This window comes from Callorhinchus milii, unplaced genomic scaffold, assembly GCF_018977255.1.
Source record: "Callorhinchus milii isolate IMCB2004 unplaced genomic scaffold, IMCB_Cmil_1.0 Scaffold1, whole genome shotgun sequence".
NCBI lineage: Eukaryota > Metazoa > Chordata > Chondrichthyes > Chimaeriformes > Callorhinchidae > Callorhinchus > Callorhinchus milii.
In genome coordinates, this window is record NW_024704742.1 from 21,013,510 (window position 1) to 21,035,298 (window position 21,789).

Genomic DNA, 21,789 nt, shown 5'->3' on the forward strand with positions numbered 1-21,789 from the left:
TGTTAAGAGGCTGGTCAAAAAGGTCAAAGTTTAATCGCCCAACAATCTTGACACAAAGATTATAATAGTTTGTTGGGTGGGTAAAAATATAACTAAGATTTGTGCCTATGCGAAGAATAGGATTGTTAGCAAGATTAATGTTCCATGAAGCATTACAAGGCATTAGCTGCAGGTTTCCTGTGAAACACTTGCCATTTTGGATTGCTATTTTTGAAAACAGCTTAGATATCTAGACTGAGAACTGGCTGTTCATTTGTAAATTTGTCTACATATTGAAAGAAGAATAAGAAAACATTACTACTTTCTTACAAAAGCCTATATATCTAAGGCTGCCCCTGTTTTTACTCTCCTGTGAGCAACAATAAGCTACGCAGACGTAAAGAACAGCCACGAGCAACAATTCCTCAGATCTGATTCCCCATCTATTCTGAAGTTGCATCTGGCAATAAAACTAATCAGAAAACTTCAGTGGAGAAATTGGTTACAAACCACAGAGACTTAACATGTTAACATACTTGCCTCTGTCAGAAAATTGTGGGTTCAAGCCATTTGAGCTCATTGACTAGGTTAACCCCAGTGCAGGACTGAGGATGTGCTTCATTGTTGGAGGCTTCAAAAATCCTTTGAATGAGATGTTAAAACAATGTCTGCCTGTCTAGGTGGTGGTAAAGATCCTGTGGCAGAAGTCAAAAAAAGGGAATTTCTCCCAGTATTCTATCCACGAATCTTCCAGATAAAATAGAGTATTTACCTCTTAATAATAACAATGCTTGCATTTGATACAGTGCCTTATGTGGCTTCACAAAATGATGTGACTGGTATATGCTGCACAAAATAGCGTATTTTTGTCAACGAACATGGCAGCCAATTTGCAAGCAACCTTGTCCCACAAACAGCCATGGAGTGAGTGACTAATTTTATTTAGGGGATTGTTGGGCAGGACATTGGGAGAAACTCATTTCTCTTTTCAAAGTGCCATGCTACATTTAACGTCCACCGGAACAGGAAAATCAGTTGCTGCGTTAGTCTACAAATGGACGTTTGCCTATAAATATAGTTATTCCACTTCACAATAAAATCCTATGAAGTGCTTTGGGATGTCCTCCTGACATGAAAGCTACTATACCAAATGTAAGGATTATTGTAAATAGTCACTACATTTTACAGTGACTCTTGTGAAGGATTTTTGAGATGTTTTGATGATGTGATAAGGCACTATATCAAATCCAAGAATTTATTTTGGTCAGCCAGATGTCTGACACCCAAAAACCTATCAGTATTCAAACCAATACAGATCCGCATGCCACCAATACATCAAAATATCACTGTGTCTGGAATAAAATGTACACTCTCCCCCCAAAGAGATGCAGCCTGCCTGCCTAATTCCAGAAAGTATTAGGCATAAATTATAATAAGAATATTTATAATAATAAAATATTATTTTGGTGCATTTGATGTAGTACCTTATGTTGTCGAGATGTCTCAAAGTGCTTCACAGCATATATTGTAAGGTGGTTTGATTTATTTTATGGGTTAGTGTGAGCCGAAGTGCGGGGTCTCCAGAGTGTGTATCGGGGCTGCTTCTGAAGTTTGACCATTTTATAAATGCACAACATGCCGATGTGAGTACTGTCTGGCAAGCTTCCTGCTGCTTGTCACCTCAAAGTCCTGTGGCTGGCGGTCGGTCATCATTGGTGGCTTGGAGTACTTCAGACATGCCTATCTCAGGAGCCAGACTACAGAGAGCATCATGGAGGCTGACCTGATTCCACCATTCTTTTGCCAAGCACATTTCCTTGGAGTGAGCTCAACTCCAGAGATCCTTCTTATTTCCCCCACAGAGGATAGTCACTAGCTGGTCATTTGATGCCATTGGAAAACCTAGTCCTTACTTTGTGGGTAGTAGATGCCATAAACTCCCTCTGGTGAGCAACATAACTTAGCATGAAATGTGTGAGAGCATTCCTCATACCATCCTTGTGTCCACATCTCGGAATCACATCCCTTATCCATTACATGATAACTCCCCCAGTTGGCATTTGGAGTTTGCTTAGTTCTTTGAATACCAATCCAAGTGGATGTCCAATCCTGTATATATGAGTGTGTGTTCATGAACCCAGACGCTGTCGTCTTAAGCCTCAGTTTCCTCATCAGCTATTCCAGTGATACCCTTAGGCTGAAGAGATGGCACAGTGAATTGTGAATCAAATGATTGGTCCTTCTCACTTGTTCATGACACCATTTGCAACATGAATAATTAATTAGAAATGGATTAAAGAGCATCTGGAACAGACAAGAATGACCCTCGAAATTTTATGAGGAATGACCAGATTGACCTCACAATGATATCACTGATTCAACTGTACTAAAAAAAAGTAACGCATCACAAAAGTTAGTGTTGCATTGGATACATCTACACATAGACTTAGTATAGACAGACCTTATGATCAATTCACAGCATGTTTATGGAATGGTCTATTCATGGCTTTGGTTCTGTTTGTAAACCACCACACAAACCAATGAAAGAACATGTCTTTAAGTATAATATCCCTTATTCTAAATTCATTGTCACAATCTATTATTGAAAGAGCACTTCAGTCTGGAGAGGCCAGAATGGCTTGTTTCAGTGATTTGCTAAAAATGTACTTCTTAACAAATAGTTGTTTTGACGGTGTGACAGAAAGAAATGTGATACAGTAATGTCCTGTTTGTGCTAAACTATACTGATATAAATTATATCAATGTGTACCCTGTATAGCCAAGTTGCAATGGCAGTGGCATATAGTTTTCGTTGATACAAAATTTGGATTGTTTTTATTGGACTGTGTGAGTGGCCGGAGATAATCAGGATGCTGTGAAACAGCCTTGTAGCTATGATGGTAAAGAATGCTGAACTCTCTAGCTTAGAAGCCTTGCTTTCCTTGAAGGAATGTTTTTTTTCTGATTTTGTCAACATTGTTTGAATTAAAGTGCAAGCAAACATACCCTTGTGAATTAACCAACTAGAGAAACTGAAACTTTGTAACTTAATCATGGTATAAAGGCCAATTTGTTTGTTGTATTTAATTTTGTTCTGGTTCAACCCCATTTATGTCGTCCGATTTTGAATTTTAGTTGTTAAAAGTTTTATTGATGACTTTTTGATGGCTTTTTATTGAAATGCTCTCATGACTGCCTGATTTGGAAATTTGCCCATGCTGAGTGCGGACACAAAGCTAGAGATTTAATGTGAATGATTTTAGTAAGAAGCAAAATGACCCTATACTATCACTATTTGATACAGATCATTGATTTCAAAAATATCATTACTTTTATACTTATACTTTACGGAATTAGGTAAGCAGGATGTGTCCATCAGGGAGAGAATGTGCATACCATTTCAATAAACATCGCAGGAATATCCATGTGTAGGTGGGATGCAGGAAACACTCAAGCTCAGTTTGGATACTCTTAAGCATGGGTTTCCGCATGTGTCAGATCCTGGCTGACCAAAACGAAAAGTCAGATTTTAGTATGTTTAATGAGTCTCTTTGCCACTGCATCATACAACCTGAACAATGAATCATAAATGTGTGATGTTTAGTAAAACCGCTTACTGTTAATGCTGAATTTGGTGGGAGAGTGAATCAGAGGCCTGAACTTACTCATGTTTTGTCCTTAAGAGCATTGTCTTAAGCTATGATTGTGTCAAATTTTGGAAAATTAACTACAATCTGCTAATTCACCGCTGGTCAGAAAATCTATTAACTTTGTATCTGAGATCATGCAAACCATGTTAATTAACTGTAATGGCCAATTGCCAAGCCAACTGCCAATTGTTGAGGAGCAAATTAACTCATTGATGTAAATCAGGCTTTTGTAGAGCATCAGTAGAGAATGACCAGTTGATGTATCCTTCACTTCTGAATTGGGCTCACAGTTTAAATGCTTAGACTTAAAGCTGGGGTGAAAGTAATACTTTAAACGAATAAATATGGGGTCAGCAGCAATATTACGATGTGGCATCTCTGAAGGTTTGCCCCTTCATCAAACATTGGGATTTCAATAGACCATCTTGTACCTTCTCCATTATCAAGGTGCGCCTCAAGACCTTCCTATTCGACTGTGGCTATGGTCATCTCCCCACCGCATGGCTCAGTGTCGGGCTCCACCACTATTAAGGACTCTGGGACTCTACCCCTCTACCCTGCATTAAGGGCGCTATATAAATGCAAGTTGTGGTTGTTGTTGTTATCCTTCCAGGGAGAGAGTACACAGTCCATTCCAACAAAGATCAATTTCTATGTAACAAAAAACAGAAGTCGCTGGGAACGCTCAGCAGGTCAGGCTGACTTTAAACAAATAAATAATGGAACCTGACGAAGGGTCGTGGACCCGAAACATTAACTCACTTTCCTTTCTCCATAGACGCTGCCTGACCTGCTGAGTGTTCCCAGCGACTTCTGCTTTTGTTTCAGATTTCCAGCATCTGCAGTATTTTGTGTTCAATTTCTATGTATTTGTGGACTTTCAGTGGTTTGGTTTAGTATTGTAATATATTTCTGTGTGTGTCAGACACCTGACTACCAAAAATATGCCCTATATAGTATTGCACTGGAGAGCCAGTCTGGACCTGATGATCTCCAATTCTGATGTGGGGTTTGAAACAAACACCTTCTAATGGCCTGACTGTATAGATCTTTCTATACTGGTTGACAGTCCTATTCGAGGTTTCAATTTTTTTACAAAACTGCATTGTTCAGTTCAATCACGAATGTTCTTAACCGAACATATGATGTTAAATTGCCTGTTTGTTCAATCTGTTCAATTAACCTCAAAAGATGACTGTAATCTAAAGTGTTTGGAAAATGATGAAATACTCCATTGCACACAATATGCTCTGGGGTTAAGAATGTTGTCTAAGTCATTGAATAGTGGAAAGGTAAAACCATGCTTTTATTTATTAAGTCACCTAACTTTTTCTTCCGTAACTACTGTGTTTCAGTGTTATCCTCTTTGTAAGCCTGCCAGTAACAACAATGATACAGTTTTGTTTGTTGCTCCTTGTACCTTTTTTTAGCTGCTGAGTTACCTTTGTTACAAGACTGAATTGTACCATAAACCAAATGTTTCGTGCACAGAGATAAAATCATGTTCACGCAGCTATTGTTGTTAAGTATATTCTGTGAAACGTCTAGAAGACGTGAAAAGTGCTATATCAAATGCAAGGATTATTATTATTAAATCTATTAGACTATGCATAGAAAATGCAAGTTCCAATTTAGCTTTTATGCTCACCAAAATATTAGCATTCAAATCAAACTTAAACTGCATCTAATGGAATTGTTCCTTCATCTTTAATATTATATAATATGATAAAACATCACAGAGCACTTCACAGGATATAATAATAATCCTTGCATTTGATATAACGCTTTTCATGTCTTCTAGATATACTATAAAATGGAGTGACTGTGTCTTTGTGGGTGAATGCGGAGGCTAATTTCCACAGTAAGGTCTTTTATTTGGGGCATTGTTGGCCAGCACACCGGGTGAAACTCACTTCTCTTTTTTAATAGAGCCACGGGATCTCTAACGTCCAACTGAGTAGGCAGATGAATCGTTACCTCATCCGAAATACGGCACCTCCAATAATGCAGCAGTTAGCCAGCACTGCACTGGAGTGTCAGCTTCGACTATATGAGTTCCAAGTCCTGACGTAGGGTTTGAACCCACAACCCTTAAGACTCAGAGTTGATAATGCAAACAACTGAGCCAGGCTATGATATATGTATGTGTGCATGCGTGACATATGATGTGGACTTCAGAGTGGATTTTTTTCTCTTGTGATTTTAGTCAATAACTACCTCACAGGATTATGATTTTTCTTTTATTTTATAAATATATTGCACAAACATGTAATATTTAAATAATTCCATTGGATTTCATCCATTTCCTATCTTAAATATACAATTACTTCACAGACATAATACTCATCTTGCTAAAGAATTGGACAAAATTAAAAACTACACAGTCATTTCTGATTAAGAAATATACAAGTGGGGCTCAAAAGGTTTTATTCATCAATGTGGTAATTTTTGAATGAAGAAGTAGAATTGAGGAGGGGGCGAGGGCGGCGGGGAAAGAATCACATCACACACTTGTGATGGGAAAATGTTGATATAGTAAAATATTTGACAAGCTTGATATGTGTGGGTCTTTGCTCTTGAGCACTATCATAGATTGATATTAGCTCCAGACAGAGAGAAGGATTGAAACACAGCCACTTTATCCTCCTGTCCAAACCTGCAGCTCAATGCTAAATATTAGCATTCCCTCCTGGAATGCGGCAATTCCATAATTTCTGCCAAAGCAGAGTGTTGTTTAAAACATCCACAGTAGTGACCCTTTTTCATGCTCTAAATCGAATGTCTTCTAGTTTGGGTGGGGATGGGAGGAAGAATTATCATCTCAATACAAAAGACAGCAAAATATCTACAACTCTTCCAGTTTGTGGTTGTGATATTGTTGGGCTTGGGTGTAGGTTGTACATTCATTAAATTATTGCACCCAAGTCATTTCTCCACACAACACATCAAATCTTGGGCTGAAGCAAAGTTGTTCTTAAGAAGTGGGAATATGGTTCTGTAGTGCAACAACAAACAGCAGTCAACCTTTTATTGCTCCTGTTAAGTCCATTCATCAGGTTTGCAATACAGTTTGATCCTGTGCTTTTTGATATGTTGAAAGGTCATGAAACATTTTGGTACAAATTCATAAATGCTCCAATTAATGCACTGTCTGTGCCAGATAGGGCCGACATTCAATTAAACATAATCCTCTAATCCCCAGACATTTTTAAAAGTTTCGGATCAAACCGAGTTATAGTGTATTAATAATACAAAAGCAAGACAAAAGCCAACTCTAAGACTCGTGGTAGATTTATAACTGATGGCAGCCAGTTCAGGTTGTAGAGCTATGGGATTAGCTGGCCCAATAATAGACTGAAGTGCAACCCAAAAGGGCCCTCACTGGAGGATTTACAGGGATAACCTGCGTGTTTGGAAAGGGCTAATGTGATTGACAAGTGTGAGTGACTGAATTGCAGTTTACTCAATAAGAAGGTTACCATTCTACAAGGCCTTGGTAAATTATCCAAGTTAAGTCGTTGAATAAATAAATGTAATCTTTTCTGTATGTGCTGGATTTTCTGGGGAATTCCGCAGAGTAGCACCTTGTGGTGCAGTACTGTGCAGGGATGAAGCCCTTCTCCTTTTTTCTCATGGTTCTTTCCTGATGGTCCATTCGAACAGTCAGCTGGATGCAGCAGCCACATTATTCAATAAGAGAAATAGTTTTTCTGTCAACACATCAGTCACTAGCATGATGATTACCTGACATTAACTGCTAGATGAAACCTGCCTCTCTGTGGTGCCTGTTCTTATATTTTTATCATTGCATAAAACACGGTACATCCTTTGTCTATAATCATGTGTAAGGCTGATTTTCAGTGTAACTATGTATGGATTCTAATGTACTCAACACATGCAGTAGATTAAGTTTGATGAAAGGGTTTCCTACAGATAGATTCTAGTTCGTTGACAAATGTTCCTAGAATCCGCATGAAACAGTGGTCAACTTCAGGTTCAGAACTCTCCACTTTAACAAATAAAAAGTAATAAACACATACCCTAGCTATAATGACGATGGGAAGTTAGCTGGATCTTAGAAGGTTGATTAGGTCTTGACGCTGAGATGAAAACTGTTTTGTCAGAAACTCCCATGAGAAATGCAAATCCTGCCCTTTATTATTCCTGGCAGCAATGGGGTGCCATTCGACCCTTTCAAGAACAGATTCCTCCTTCATTAAACAGAACTTAGACTAGCTTAGACTAACAAGTGATCTCAAAGGGTAAAACAGCACCTGTCACACCATCAAGACTGGTTCTCTGAGATTAACATTTTCAAACAGGCCCTCACTATAGCAAAACATTTTATCATAAAAGCAGAAAAATTAAAAAATGCTACAAATTCCTAACAATGACATTGCACGCTATCATTGCAGTGCTGCCTGCACCACGTGTACCATGTCCCACACCACTTTGATATGCCACTACTTTGATTCCACAGCTACAGGTTGTTCTGCTGTTCAGGTGCACTTTTGATCCATATTTCTTGCAGGATTCCAAAAAGGTCTGTGTAACTAGTTTTTCCGGCTGTTTCCTATACTTTGGAAAGGAAGTGATCCACAAGAATGTGTGCGGTAGCAGAGACAGAGCCTCAGACGGGTGCCACCTCAGGCACTGCCACTTCCATCTGGGGAGCCCTTTGTAAGGTTGTTTCTGTCTGTGACACAGGCACAGCTACGCAGTCTCTGTTTTCTGAGTATTGACAGGTTGAAGTGTTCCTGTCAATCTTCTTGCCAGTGTCTGGGCAGTTCTGTACAAAGATCACCCTGTTATATGCCTTTAGCCTTCGCCACAGTTGAATGTAGACTTTACACTGGACGTACATGAACACGAGACCTCCTGTGAATCCAATGGCTACCACCACCAGCTTTGTCCAGAAGGGCCACTCGAGGACACCTGTTAAAATTCAAAAGTTACTCCTGGTTATTCATTTCATTGCAGTCACCTTTCCATTCTCTTAATAATAATAATAATCATCCTTGTATTTGATATAGCGCCTTATCGAGACTTCTAGACGTCTCAAAGCACCTCGCAGAATATACTACAAAATGAATTGACTGTATATTTTGTAGGTAAAACGCGGCAGACAATTGCACACAGCTGTGTTCCACAAACAGTCATGGACTAAGTGATTAAATTATTATTGATGTCACCTCACTGGGAGTGACTTTGTGACACTTTGTAATGGATTTGTGAACCGAACTTCCATTTGGAATCCTATTATGAAGTGTCGCATGTTTACACATCTATTGCCATCCGTGTGTTTGTTGCTGAGTTTTATTCCAATGGAAAACCAAACATTTTACAGTTTGCTTTTTTTTGCGGGTACAGTTTGTATGTTAATGTAACTCTCTGTGTCTGCAAGTCAATTACACTTAATGATCCTAATGCAGCCAGTTCAGCTGCGTTCTTGTCACAATAAATATGCTTAGAATCAGGGATAGCTGTGCATTTTCTCTGTCCAGTATATCTATAATATCTGTATCTCTGTACGTCTGTCTACAGCTGTGTTTCCAGCAGTGGACTGCTACTAATCTATAAAGCAATCAGCTTTCTTTCACTGAAAGAAAATGCTTCGTTCTGGTCTCATTTACGTTTGAATCACATTCATTTATTTCTACAGAATTTGGTCTTGGAGAGTGCATTCTGAATGCAACATGTTTGCTGGTGTTTGCAAAGAGGAAGACTGAGTGGCAATTCTCTGTGTCTAAAGTGTGGTATTCATGGTTGGAAACACTTTGGATTTGACAAGATTCCAATTAGTGTTGCACAGCTGACAGCTCATCCAGTACTACTGCACGTGAGCCGGATGCAATACTCGTTTCGAAACCCATCACATCTCAGAGATCCACACTTCCATCCAGTCGTAATCTGTAAAACCATTTTCCCTTAAAATTGAACTCTGGAAAATTCTTAAATCCACTCCTGCTTTGGAAGCCAATTCTATTGAAGGTCTGCAGAAAACCGGCTTGCGAACCGCAACTGATTTTAAGAATTGTTCCCAAATTCTGCCCAATCTTTTACACCCAATGGTTTTTACAGATTAAGAGTACGTGAAATTTCACTTGTCACATCTATCTATCACAATCACAAACTCAGAGGTACTCAGTGTCTCATTAAATATAAGATCATCAGCAATGCCCTCCTTAGTGAATGACTGAACTAGAGATCTGAAGTAGATTTAGTTTCAATAATTGGATTTGTTTGTTGTCTAAATTAGCAGATGTCACTGACATCCTGAAGCATTGTGTTATTGCTTTTTATGCAGACTGCAAGACCTGGAACTCTATGGAAGATGCTGGGAGTTGCAAACTCTGAATCCTTGGCATATGGCTTCTCAACCTCCAGGCTTTAATGCTACAAAACATTTACATCAGCTCATATTGCAGGAGCCTGCCAGAGGAAAAGTGTGGACACACTGCTGCAGCTGTTTTCTATGAGCAAATATACAGGAGTGTTCCTTACTTGTGTTTGAACCCTTTTGAACCTGCATTAATTTGGAACCGTATTAACACATTCATCAGTCTCTGTTCCATTAGTAATATCCAACCTGCTCCAAAGTAGCTTGTGAGAGATACAATATGTATTTCATTGGGGTTCCTGAAACAACTTCTAAAAGGTTATTTCAGAGAAATGCAATCATGTAAGCTTTATGAGGTGAACTTTGTGTTTTTCATAATGTGTTTGATATGATAATTATCATTAGCACCATATAATTATTTATATATTATTATGTAACTAATGTAACAGTAAATTGATTTTCTTCCATATTTATACCGCAAAATAAAAAGTAAACAGTCCAAATATTGCCTGAGGCTGAGGGGAGTGCACAGGATGTTCACAAAGTCCTCGCAGCAGATCAGGCAGCATCCATGGAGAGAGGAAAATGAGTTAACGTTTCAGGTCTATGACCTTTCGTCAGAACTGGGGAATCAAGGAATCATTTTTAGATGGAGGAACAGAAGATGATGAGGTAGAGATCTAAAAACGTTTCCTTTGTCTTTCTTTCCCCGCCCCCTTCTCTGCTTGTCCTTATAATCTGCTCCCTTCCAAATCCCCCAGTTCCGACGAAAGGTCATAGATCTGAAACGATAACTCATTTTCCTCTCTCCATGCATGCTGCCTGACCTGCTGCGTGTTCTCAGCGACTTCTGTTACTCCCAGGTTTTTTTTCTTACAGTGAATTTTTATTTTTTGTCGCAGATGAGTCGATTGTAACAAAGTCTGATGCCAGTAACTTCCCCGTCATTCCATCCATGTTATGGGGGATGTCGCACCAAACATGGTGACCGATCATTATCTGCCATGAAAATGATGGGAGCTCACACCAATACTCTGAACATCTAAAAACAGTTAAACACATGTATACTGAATACAATTATTTACTTCTAATTACAATTATCTTCATTCTTCCACTTGTTTCAGTTGTTGGTCAGTGCATGATAGAAAAAAAACATGGGGTAACAGGACTTTGTGAGCAACTGGATTCTTACCGTTGTCATTACCCTGTTTGATCTCTTCTGCCGTTCGGTCGATCAGGACGTACAGAGACCACACAACACAAGTGATGGCGATGATGTGGAAGGTGACAGAGCAGAAAATCTTCCTCCTTTCACTCGTTGTCATTTGCAGCTTTTCCCACTGGAAGTAGACAGACCGAAAGACAGTGAGAGAGAGAAAGAGACATAGAGAGAATTAGTTTATGGTTCTGAGTAACCTTGAGACCAAGTGGTGCTGAATGTCAAAGTGACTGACAGATGAGTTAATTGTATCAGTGAAATTTGAAGTAAGGAGCTTTAGTGATCGTCAATGAAACATCAGACAGGAAGCCAATGAATGACACAAAATCGTTACAGGATTTGCCGGCAATTGTCGTGCTGGTTAATGAACCTAAATAGATAACATAGGCTTTGGTGGTGTTTGCCATTTTAGAATGAAGAGGTTTTTGTGCCCTGTTTAAACTGATCGCTTCGAGTCCAGCACTAGAGCAATGTGCTTCCCAATCTACAGGGTGTCCACTAAATCCTCTTAACCGCTGTTAGAAAACAACAATATGAGTCTACGGAGGAGCTGAAACAAGCCATCAGAGGTGCATTTCGCTTCATCACTCCATCCATGTTACAGAAGATGTGACACCAAACATGGCGACGGATCATTATCTGCCATGAAAATGATGGCGCTCAAATTCACACTGATCCTCTGGACGTCTAAATACAGTTAAACACTTGTACTGAATACAGTGAAGTACTTCTAAATACAATTATCGCCATTCTGCCACATGTTTCAGTTGTTAGTCAGTGCACTGTTGAAAAAAAACATGGGGATAACAGGACTTTGTGTTGACTCTCGTGCCCTTGCCTGGACAATGTGGAAGCTATCACCTCAGATCTGGGCTCAGTGTCTATGACAGAAATTGTGTGGTTTTTGTTAAATCGTTTTGTTGACTTCAGCTCAAGTGCTGAGAGTCGCTAACATTCCGAAGTTCGCTTTACAGTCAAGACACCAGAGAAAAACTTCCTTCTCTTCTCGAGTAATGTCATGGGATCTTTAACGTCCACTTGGAGGCAGAACCTTGGTTTAACGTCTCAGCAAAATGGCAGCACATCCAACGCGACCCCAGCACTATACTGGAGTGTCATCTGAGATTATGAGTTCAAAGTCGTGACTTGGGAATGAAGTCCACAACTTTCTGACTCAAGAGTGCTAGCAACTGACTCAAGAGTGGAAAGAGAGAAGTAGATAGGTATTCGGGGAGGACAGGATTGCAGGGCTATGGAGAGAAAGCGGGCCAGTGGGATTGAGTTGGATTGCTCTTTTAGGAGCTGGCACAGACGCGATGGGCCAAATGGCCTCTTTCTGTGCTGTACGATTCTATGATTTTGAACCAGGCTGACAATCATCCGAAAAAGGGGAAAGAGCACAACATTTCACATAGAGCTCCTATACATTATATGCATTATATTATTATGACTTTACAATATCATTAGGAAGCAATAACCAGTTAAGTATTTTCCAAACACTGCTCACAATAAAATATACCCAAGTAGCTATAGTCTTTCAGGCATATGAAAGTGCAGCACTGCCATCGTGCGGCATCATGTCAAACTACACATTATACCTTTCACTGAACATTTCTGGTATCAGTGGACTGAAGGGAATACAGTACACTTTAGATTTATATCAGGAGCGTGTCTCAAAGTGCTTTACACAGCTGACTGGGCACATGAGCTTGGGGGTGGGGGGATGGGGAGGTGATGAAGGTTTTGAACTTATAAAATTAAATTGATGGCAGAGTATGCATTCTCTGTGGGCTTATCTTGTCATTGCCTAGTTGCTGTGAAGCAGGTGGGAGAGTATCTTAATTATTTGTGCGGTGTAACAAGTCCTCGCATTCGTGCACTATATTGAGCCAACATAGCCCTGTTGGGCTACCACCGATCCCTCTACACCACCATAGCTGGCTGTGCCTTCAGCTACTACATCCCCTGATCTGTGGAACTCCTTGCCCCAATCCCTCCCTTGGTCCCCTCTTTACTTCAAATCCTATCCAAAGACTTTCCTCTTTGACCACAGCTATGGTCACCTCCCACTCCCCTCAGTTTCAGTCACTGTCCAACTCCATCACTGTACAGTGCTCCAAGATGCTATCTTGGACGAAGAGCGCTGAATAAATGCAAGTTGTTGTGGGTGAGTCCGCCTATTAGTGTGTTGTATTGAGTCCTAGTAGTGTGGTGTATCAAGTCCTCTTATTAATCTGGTGAATCGAATCCTCGTATTAGTGTAATGTATTGAGTCCTCTTATTAATGTGGTGTGTCAAATCCTCCTATTAGTGCAGTGCATCAATCCTATCAGGTTGTGCGTGGAGTACTATGGGTGTCGATTTGAGTCCTCCTATTATTGCAGTGTATTGAACCCTGTCTTTACTTTTCCATTCCAAATTTGATATTTTGAATAGATCTTGAGTCAATGACGCAGACTTTATAATAATAATATTAATAATAATAATAATCCTTGCATTTGAGACGTTGAGACATCTCTAAACGTTTCACAGAATATATCGGAAAGTATAGTGACTGTGTATTTTGTGGGCGAGACGCTGCAGTTTGACCAGTTTCCCTCCAAACAACTTGTGGTCGAGCCCGTCTGCAACCAAAAGTCGAGTTGAAGTGACCCTTCTCAGTATTGGCGGCACAAATTATGGTTGAATAAGGAGGAATACAATGCCCCTTTGATACTGTATTAGCAACATGGAAACCATTCCCCCTGAGGGTTACAATACACCGGTTATGATTGGCTCGCGCTCGCTCTTGACTGGCTCGCGCCAGCGCCTTCAGCACCTCAGGCTCTGGCAGCATCAACCTCCATGGTTGCTCACTGCAACTCACCGCCAGTCAGGAACCTAGGTGTCTTGTTCGACCCTCAACTGGCTTTTCTTCCCCACATCCAAGCCATGACCTGCTCTGCCTTCCCTCAGCTCCGTAATATCGCCCGACTCCATCACTACCTCACCTCTCAGGCCACTGAAACTCTTGCTCCTGCCTTCATCACCTCCAGTCTCGACTATGCAAACGCCCTCCTTGTCGGCCTTCCCAAATCCTCCCTCCACAGGCTGCAGATAATACAGAACTCTGCAGCCCGTGTCCTCTCCCGCACCAAACTCCGTGACCCCATCTCCCCCACTCTCGCCCAACCCATTGGCTCCCTATCCTTCAGAGGATCCAGTTCAAGATCCTGATCCTCACATACAAAGCCCTCCATGGCCTCACCCCACTCTACCTCTGCAAACTCCTAACCCCTACCAACCCTCCCGCTTCCTCTGCTCATCCGGCTCTGGCCTACTCCACGTCCCCCGACCCACCTGCCCCACCATTGGTGGAAGAGCCTTCAGCCACTCTGCCCGCGACCACTGGAATTCCATCCCCCAGTCACTTCGCCTCGCCCCCTCCTTAGTCTCCTTCAAGTCCCGCCTCAAAACCCTCCTCTTCAACCATGCCAATGGCCACCCCCCTTCCCCTCCCCTCCCTTTTACCCCCTGGACCCCAGCTCGGGTCTGAAATGCTGGAATCTGTCCAGTGCCTTGGGACGTCCTCCCGACATGAAAGGCGCTATACAAATGTAATCTTGTTGTTGTTGTTGTTTATAACCTGGGTTTGGATCCCTGACTGTCCAGCACTTTGGGACTTCCTCCTGACGTGAAAGGCGCTATAGAAATGTAATTTGTTGTTGTTGTTGCTGCAAATTTCTGATTACTTACTTAGAGAAAATCCCTATACAAGTTCATGGCACTATTGTGCTGTAGCATGACTGAGTATGATAACCCTTGCATCTCACTACAGTTGCTACTGACATTCTGCAGCAAGTCCATAAGAGGAAAGAACTGGTAGCTTAGTGCTTAGCGCGCTCGCCTCACAAGCGAGAGGACCCGGGTTTGATTCCTGAGCGGGGAGAAACTTTAGGTATGTTTCCTTATACCACATGCCTCTATTTACCTAGCAGTCAGTAGGAACCTGGCTGTTAGTCGATTTGTGGACCGCTTTCCGAGGGTAATAAACCCTCAAAAGAAAGTTGGGTCACTCAATCCATGACTGTTTGTGGGACACTGCTGTGCGCAGTTGGCTGCCGCATTCGCCCATAAAATACAGAGTCAATTCAATTTACAATATATGTGAGGCGCTTTGAGACATCTCAATGATGTGATAAGGTGCTGTATCGAATGCAATGATTATTATTGTAATTTGATTATAACTAATGTGGCTGTCAGCAGACTAGATCTCACAACTGGGAACCTCAAAACTATAGGAATATGCCCGTAACATGGTTCAACAGTAACAACAAATTGCATTTATATAGCTATATGTATATAGCTATATATTGCACTTTGGGACAACATGGTAGAGTAACTTAATGCACCAAGTATGATAGAAAAGTATAAAGACTACACAGCATTGTGTTGCAAATAGTCATGAAGTTAATAACTAATGTGTTTGGAGGACAGCTGGCCAAGAAATTGGGCAAAGCTCCCTTCTCGAATAGTGCTGGGATTGTTACAATCCATCTGAACAAGTTTAATGTCCCCATCTTGAAAGAAGACACCTCCAAGAATACAGTGCTTCTACTGGATCCGCACTTGAGTGAGGCTAGGCTGTGGGCTACAGGTTCAGTATTTAAAACTTCAACATGGAATGTGAACTCAAAACCTTCTGCTTTAGGGGCAAGATTGACTGAGCTAACTAACTGAGCAACATAGTGGCTGTGCCTGGCCTTTGAGAAAGAGCTGTCTCAATTGGATAAGTAGCTTTTTCTCGCTCCATGCACTTTATGTCCTTTTGAATGGAAAAACGCAACAGGCTGTTACTGTGCGTTCATTCCCTTCATGGCAATGTTAGTATGTGGTGACATAATCATACCCACCACTTGAGGACAGTGTTGTCTGCATTTTCTCAGCAGAAACGTGATATTAAAGACACACAGATGTCAGTGGACTCTACAGGGTAACAGATGGTCATAGCTTATAAAATGACAAAGATTTATTGTAACATCTTAGTAATCAATGTCTGATATGAAACCTGAAGAATATAATAATCGTTACATCTAGTATAGCACCTTGCATGTCGGGAGGATGTCCCAAAAGCACTTCACAGGATATACTGTAAAGTGGAATGATGGAGTGACTACAGGTGATTTTTCCGTGAACCTGGGAATCGATCTATGCAACAATGTCCCACTAAACAGCCATAAAGTGAATGACTGAAAGAGGTTGGTCTTGAGATGGACCTTGAACAAGGTGAGGAAAGGACCACATCAGAGGTACTTTGGGATGGAGTTCCAAACAGCGAGGACAGAATGGCCGAAAGCTCGCCTGCCGATGATGGGGCGTGCGACCTGAAGCCGGTCAAGGTTCACTGAGCGAAGGGAGTGTCCACGTCCATAAGGTTTGAGGAGGTCACAGTGGAGGGGTGGGTCAAGACCATGGAGGGATTTGAAGATAAGAAGGAAAGATCTTGAATTCGACTGCTGGGGAAAGGAAAGTCAATGGAACTGAGTGAGGCTTACAGAGTCTTGTAGGATCACTCTTTCAAAGAGGCAGCACAGACATGATGGACTAAAATGGCCTTCTGTGCTGTAAAACTTTGTGGTTCTGTGATTCTAAATCAATCCCTGGGAGTCCAGTGGCTTGACATCAGAATCAGAAACACAGTGAAAGATAAGACCCAAAGAAGATTAACTGACTTTTATTTAAGAGAAGGAGCTTGCTTTTGGAAGTGCTTTATCACATGAAAACATCTCAAGAGTTCTTTAGAGTAATGACTGGTTTTGATGGCAAGAGATTTTCCCCTTTAAGTAAATGACCAGGTTCAGCACTGTAAACCAGCACTGCTAATCAACAGATACCAGCGTAATGAGAGAGAATGAAACCCATGCTGCAAAACTAGTTGAAAGGAAACAGAACTCTCCGCCTGGGAACCTGAGCCACGTATTTTATTAGCAGCAAGTCTGAGCATTTATAATTACATCAACAATTGATGTGCAGCGCTGGTGGTAAAATATCACCAATGGGCTCTGGGTGGCTCGGCTCCTGTAGCTGATACCTAATGTTCTCTTTCCAAGTGTATATAACATATATTACAACATTTAACTTGACCATCTATTAACAGATTCACATTCGAGCCATAAAGTAGCAACAGTGAGGGAACCGCATTGTTTCCTGGTTGGTGGGTACTGAAGTTAGCAGACTGTATTTTTTCCAGATCCCCTGCAGGTTACGACACTCTAGTGTTCATTCTCTTCTGCTAAACTAAATCATTCAATTACAGTGCACGCGACAGGACACTGTGGGTTTACGAGCCAGTAAACCTGAGTGTCTAGAGAGCCCTTAGGGATGTGACCATTAAGCTGTTCAAAACATTTGTTTTAACCTGAGCAGAAATTCCTCCTGGATAGACACTAACTCTATTCTCTCAGCATTTCAGAACGTCTCGAATTTGCCAAATCAGATTAAATTTGAAGCTGGTTTTCTGTACTTTTTCAACAACAGGAAAACGACAGAAAACCAGCTACAAAATGAAGACTTGATTGAATTCTGCACGTTTTGAAATGTTAAGAAAATGGAGTAAATTTAGACCCAGATGGCACTTCTCCCCCAAAGCATCTTGTCATTTTGTCTCAGTTTTGATTGGTGGGATGCAATGAGGTGTATAATAGAAAGCATCCAGTTTGGCTAATATGTAGTTCAGGATGAATGGAGCTGTCTCAAGGCTAAGGAATGATAATATTCCCAATAGTGGCAGGCAGACGGGAGAAGCACTGGGGTCAATCTGGTTATTAAGTGAGCGAGCTATTGCCTCTCCAGTTTCATGGGAATTGAGAGGATTTTCCTTGAAGAAAATTGTTAAACCTCTTCAGGTGGAAACGTCAGAACAATTGGTACAATTTCCAGGAGGGTTTGAACGGAAATAAACTGACCCAGCCAGCCCCACGTGCAAAACCTGTTATGAAACCCCAAAATTACCATTTATTGTTTGGATCATCTTCCCAATGCCGTTTCTGAAAATCTCCCGAATACTAATAATAATCCTTGCAGTTGATATAGCACCTTATCGCTTCATTGAGACGTCTGAAAAGCGCTTCACAAAATATATTGTCAAGTGGAGTGACTGTGTAGCTTGTGGGCGAAAACGGCAGCCAATGGCGCACAGCAATGTCCCACAAACAGTCATGGATTGAGCGACCACATTCTTTTTGCTACAAATTACCAAATGGCCTCTGATGTCTGGTGGCTTTACCTTCCGCAGGGGCTTGAGTTTTGTCTCCATTATGAAGTCGTACTTGCAGAGTTCACAGCAGCGGGTGTCGGAGCTCTTGATCCACTGGTGCAGACAAGCCTGGTGAACAAACCGGAGTGTCCCTGTACAGCGGCAAGGTGTGATGAGTGGATTCTCCTCATCCCCTTCACAGTGGCAGATCCTGAGAAGAGAAATGGTCAGTGAGAGGACACCAAGCAAACCGAGCAGAAAGCACACTGGAAACCAATCCAGATCCCAGTCACTGGACTGCGGAGAAGCTTGAGTTGTGCTATTGATATACATGTTTATCCCTGAGTGATTTGGATTATCATGAATCTAGCTGTTTGATAGCTCTCGAGTCGCTTCCTATCCAATTGGCCACAGGTTCGAGCACCAGCCCTATCCTGAATTTCCTCTGTGCCTGCTACAAGCTGGGCGGGTTGCAACAGTTGTGTACAACACTCAAGGACAATCTGTATAGTTTTAAATGGTGAAACTCCAACAGTACCCTTACCCAGTCTGGGGTTCTCAAGCCTTGGATCTTGTTAACCGGTACTTTCTTGGATTAGGTTAGCAACAACAACAACTTGCACTTATATAATGTTGATCAGGCTGCGGAGTGTCTCAGAGTGCTGTAAAAAGGTGATTCCAAGCATGTGTTGAACTCTCGATCTGGTTGAATATTCTTTAGCATGATGATGGGTTTCCATGTGTGGCAGACACCTGGCTGACCCAATCACAGAAAAAAAGGAGTAGCAAGTAATGCCAATAAATCTTGATGGGGGGAGGTATAAAAGGTCAAATGGATGTGGTGTGTTCTACATTTCCTTCTATCACAGAACATAATTGTCAGAGACAACAGAAATGTGCATTGCACAGGTGCCAGCTATACAGAGGAAAAGGGTGAGCTAGTATTGAGCCCAAACCCGGGAATACAAAGTACAAATAATATGTGGGAATCTGAGACCGTGTGCAGTATGCATCATAGCAACAACATAATATAAAATGAATTACCTGACCTTAAGCTTAGAGGAAAGTGGCCCTTAATGTCCAGCCGGACTTAGTAAAGATTGACGTGCAATTGGATTACAGGAAACAAATGAGTATGTTAAAACAGAACTAAAAGCCAGAGAGGGTTTATGGAAATGCTCAAATGCATCTCTGCTGGGTTCACAATGGAATGACTTTGATAATGTCCCTAGATACATGCTTGGGCTGTGCAGGTTTCAAGTTGTCTTACTTAAGTGTATTTCACTGATGTGTATATGTGTTTGGGGGAAATCAGGGGCGGGGTAAGTCTGTCTAGAAGTATTTTCATTAAGTACGAGCTAGGAACTAAAATATACAGAATAAAAAGCTTTCCCGCTGCTTGTCCAGCTAGGACCACCTTACATGTTAGAGCTTTGGCTTGCAGGGTTAACAGGAGCTGAGTGGGATGACTCCCTGCCCCCATGGACTGGTCGGCCTTTCCAGTTCCTGCCGATCAGCCAGGCTGGCTGTGCTGTCACCAGCAGTGCCCTGGAATACTGCGGACCCGTCTGTCTTAAGACCTGGATTTCCGAAACCGCCACAGACATTCCGTTGCTAAACATGTCACCTTGGAGCCAGTTCAGCTCCAAGAAGACCCCGCTTATCTCCCCCCACAAGGAGGATAGTCACACCCGACAAGTGTGGGTTTGAGTCCTCACAAGGTGGATGGTAGGTACCAGGAACTCCCTCCAAGCTTCCTGTTGGGTCTATTATTCATTGTGACAAAGTGGGGTAAAGTATGTGGTGCTTCATTGCATGTTTCCTTGTGTTAATTAATGAAAGGCACACAATATGAAATGCCGCAAATGTTATCCCATACATTGGAGATCATGAGGAGCAGGTTTGTTCCAGAGGTGACTATCACTGGGGAAGTGTCACCGGAGTAGACTGTCTCCGCTCACTGATTTCTGTGATTTCAGCTGGAAGGGCTGTTGTGGCAGGTGGCTTGGGGTCAGGTGAGAGGGGAGCAGTGTGCCATGAAACTATTCTCAGTGGTTAGAGCACTCGCCTTCCAAGCGAGACACCTGGGTTCAATTCCCAGCATGGCGAAACCTTGAGTAAGTTTCCTTACTCCACACGCCTAATAATAATCCCTCCAAAACAAAACAATAATAAATTGGTCATTTTCAATCCATGACTGTTTGTGAGATACTGCTGTGCGCAATTAGTTGCCACGTTTCCCCCACAAATATACAGTTAATTCACTTTACAGTCTATTCTGTGAAGCACTTTGAGATGTTGAGAAGACGTGAAAAGTGCTACATCAAATTCAAGGATTATATTATTCTTATTCTTGGAAAGTAATGCTTAGAAAGTTACTCTCTCTCACTCTTTCATTCATGCACAATCCGCAAAAACAGAGTTGTTCATCTATGAGCAAAATCTCTAAGCAATGAACAAACTAAGTGAGCGCAGCCCAGCAAAAGTCTTCAATCAGCTGATTTTAGGATCAAGAAGAAAGGGAGGGAATAAATGGCAGGTCACCGCAACACTTAAGCCACCGTTCCTCCTTTCCCAACTCCTGCTTAGAATTCTCCAGCACGAGAAAAAGGAGGAAAGAATAATCCTTGCATTTGGCACAGCACCTTTCACATTGGGAGGATGTCTCAAAGAGCTTTGGAGGATTTACTGCAATGTGTAGTGACTGTGTATTTTATAGGCAAATGCGGCAGCCAATTTGCAAACAGTAATGTCCCGCAAATAGCCATGAAGTGAATGATCAATTTACCTGGCAAATTGTCGGCAAGGACACCGAGAGAAACTCTTTTATCTACTTGAAGTGGTCAGGTTCACCTGATTCTTTCAAAAGATCTTTATTGAATTGTCAGTCAATCATGTTCTCCCTTTCTCTCTCTGCTCAAAAACCTGATAAAGAATTGAATGGGAAACTGAAGGAAGATTCGCTACAACTTCACAGCAGCAAGGAGAGACATATATACAAATAAAATAATAATCCTTGCACTCAATATTGTGACTTTCACATTGGAAAGATGTCTCAAGGTGCTTTACAAGATTTAATGTGAAGTATAGCAACTGCGTATTTGTAGGTGAAAGCGACAGCCAATTTGCAAATATCAGCGTCCCACAAACAGCCATGAATATTCATTGCATGTTAAAGTTTGCCATTTAAGATGAAAGAATTGGGGTGGGGGGAGGGATAATAATCTTCATTTTTCAATAGATTTATGGCCTTTGTCAGTGTGTGTTTATAACATAATTTGTCCAATCCTGGTAAATTTACTGACATGTGGAGAATAATACACTCTCTGCCAATGTCAGTAAGTGAGTTTGTAAGCTTTGTTAACCC

General features: G+C 41.4%; 1 protein-coding gene and 1 non-coding gene across 2 annotated transcripts in view; one reads left to right on the forward strand and one right to left on the reverse strand.

Annotated features, from left to right (window-relative positions):
* Positions 1-5,870: 5,870 nt before the first annotated feature.
* The window catches only part of marchf1 (E3 ubiquitin-protein ligase MARCHF1), a 97,789-nt gene continuing 81,870 nt past the window's right edge, over positions 5,871-21,789 (reverse strand). Inside the window, exons 4-6 of the mRNA XM_007899178.2 lie at positions 18,453-18,633; positions 11,162-11,309; positions 5,871-8,564 (exon numbers count right to left, since the gene is read on the reverse strand). Of these exons, the coding sequence (XP_007897369.1) occupies positions 8,260-8,564; positions 11,162-11,309; positions 18,453-18,633 (634 nt within the window). The 3' untranslated portion in view covers positions 5,871-8,259. The remainder of the gene's footprint in view (positions 8,565-11,161; positions 11,310-18,452; positions 18,634-21,789) is intronic.
* Positions 20,456-20,530, forward strand: trnag-ucc. The gene has a single exon. It is a non-coding gene; the product is annotated as a tRNA-Gly (tRNA).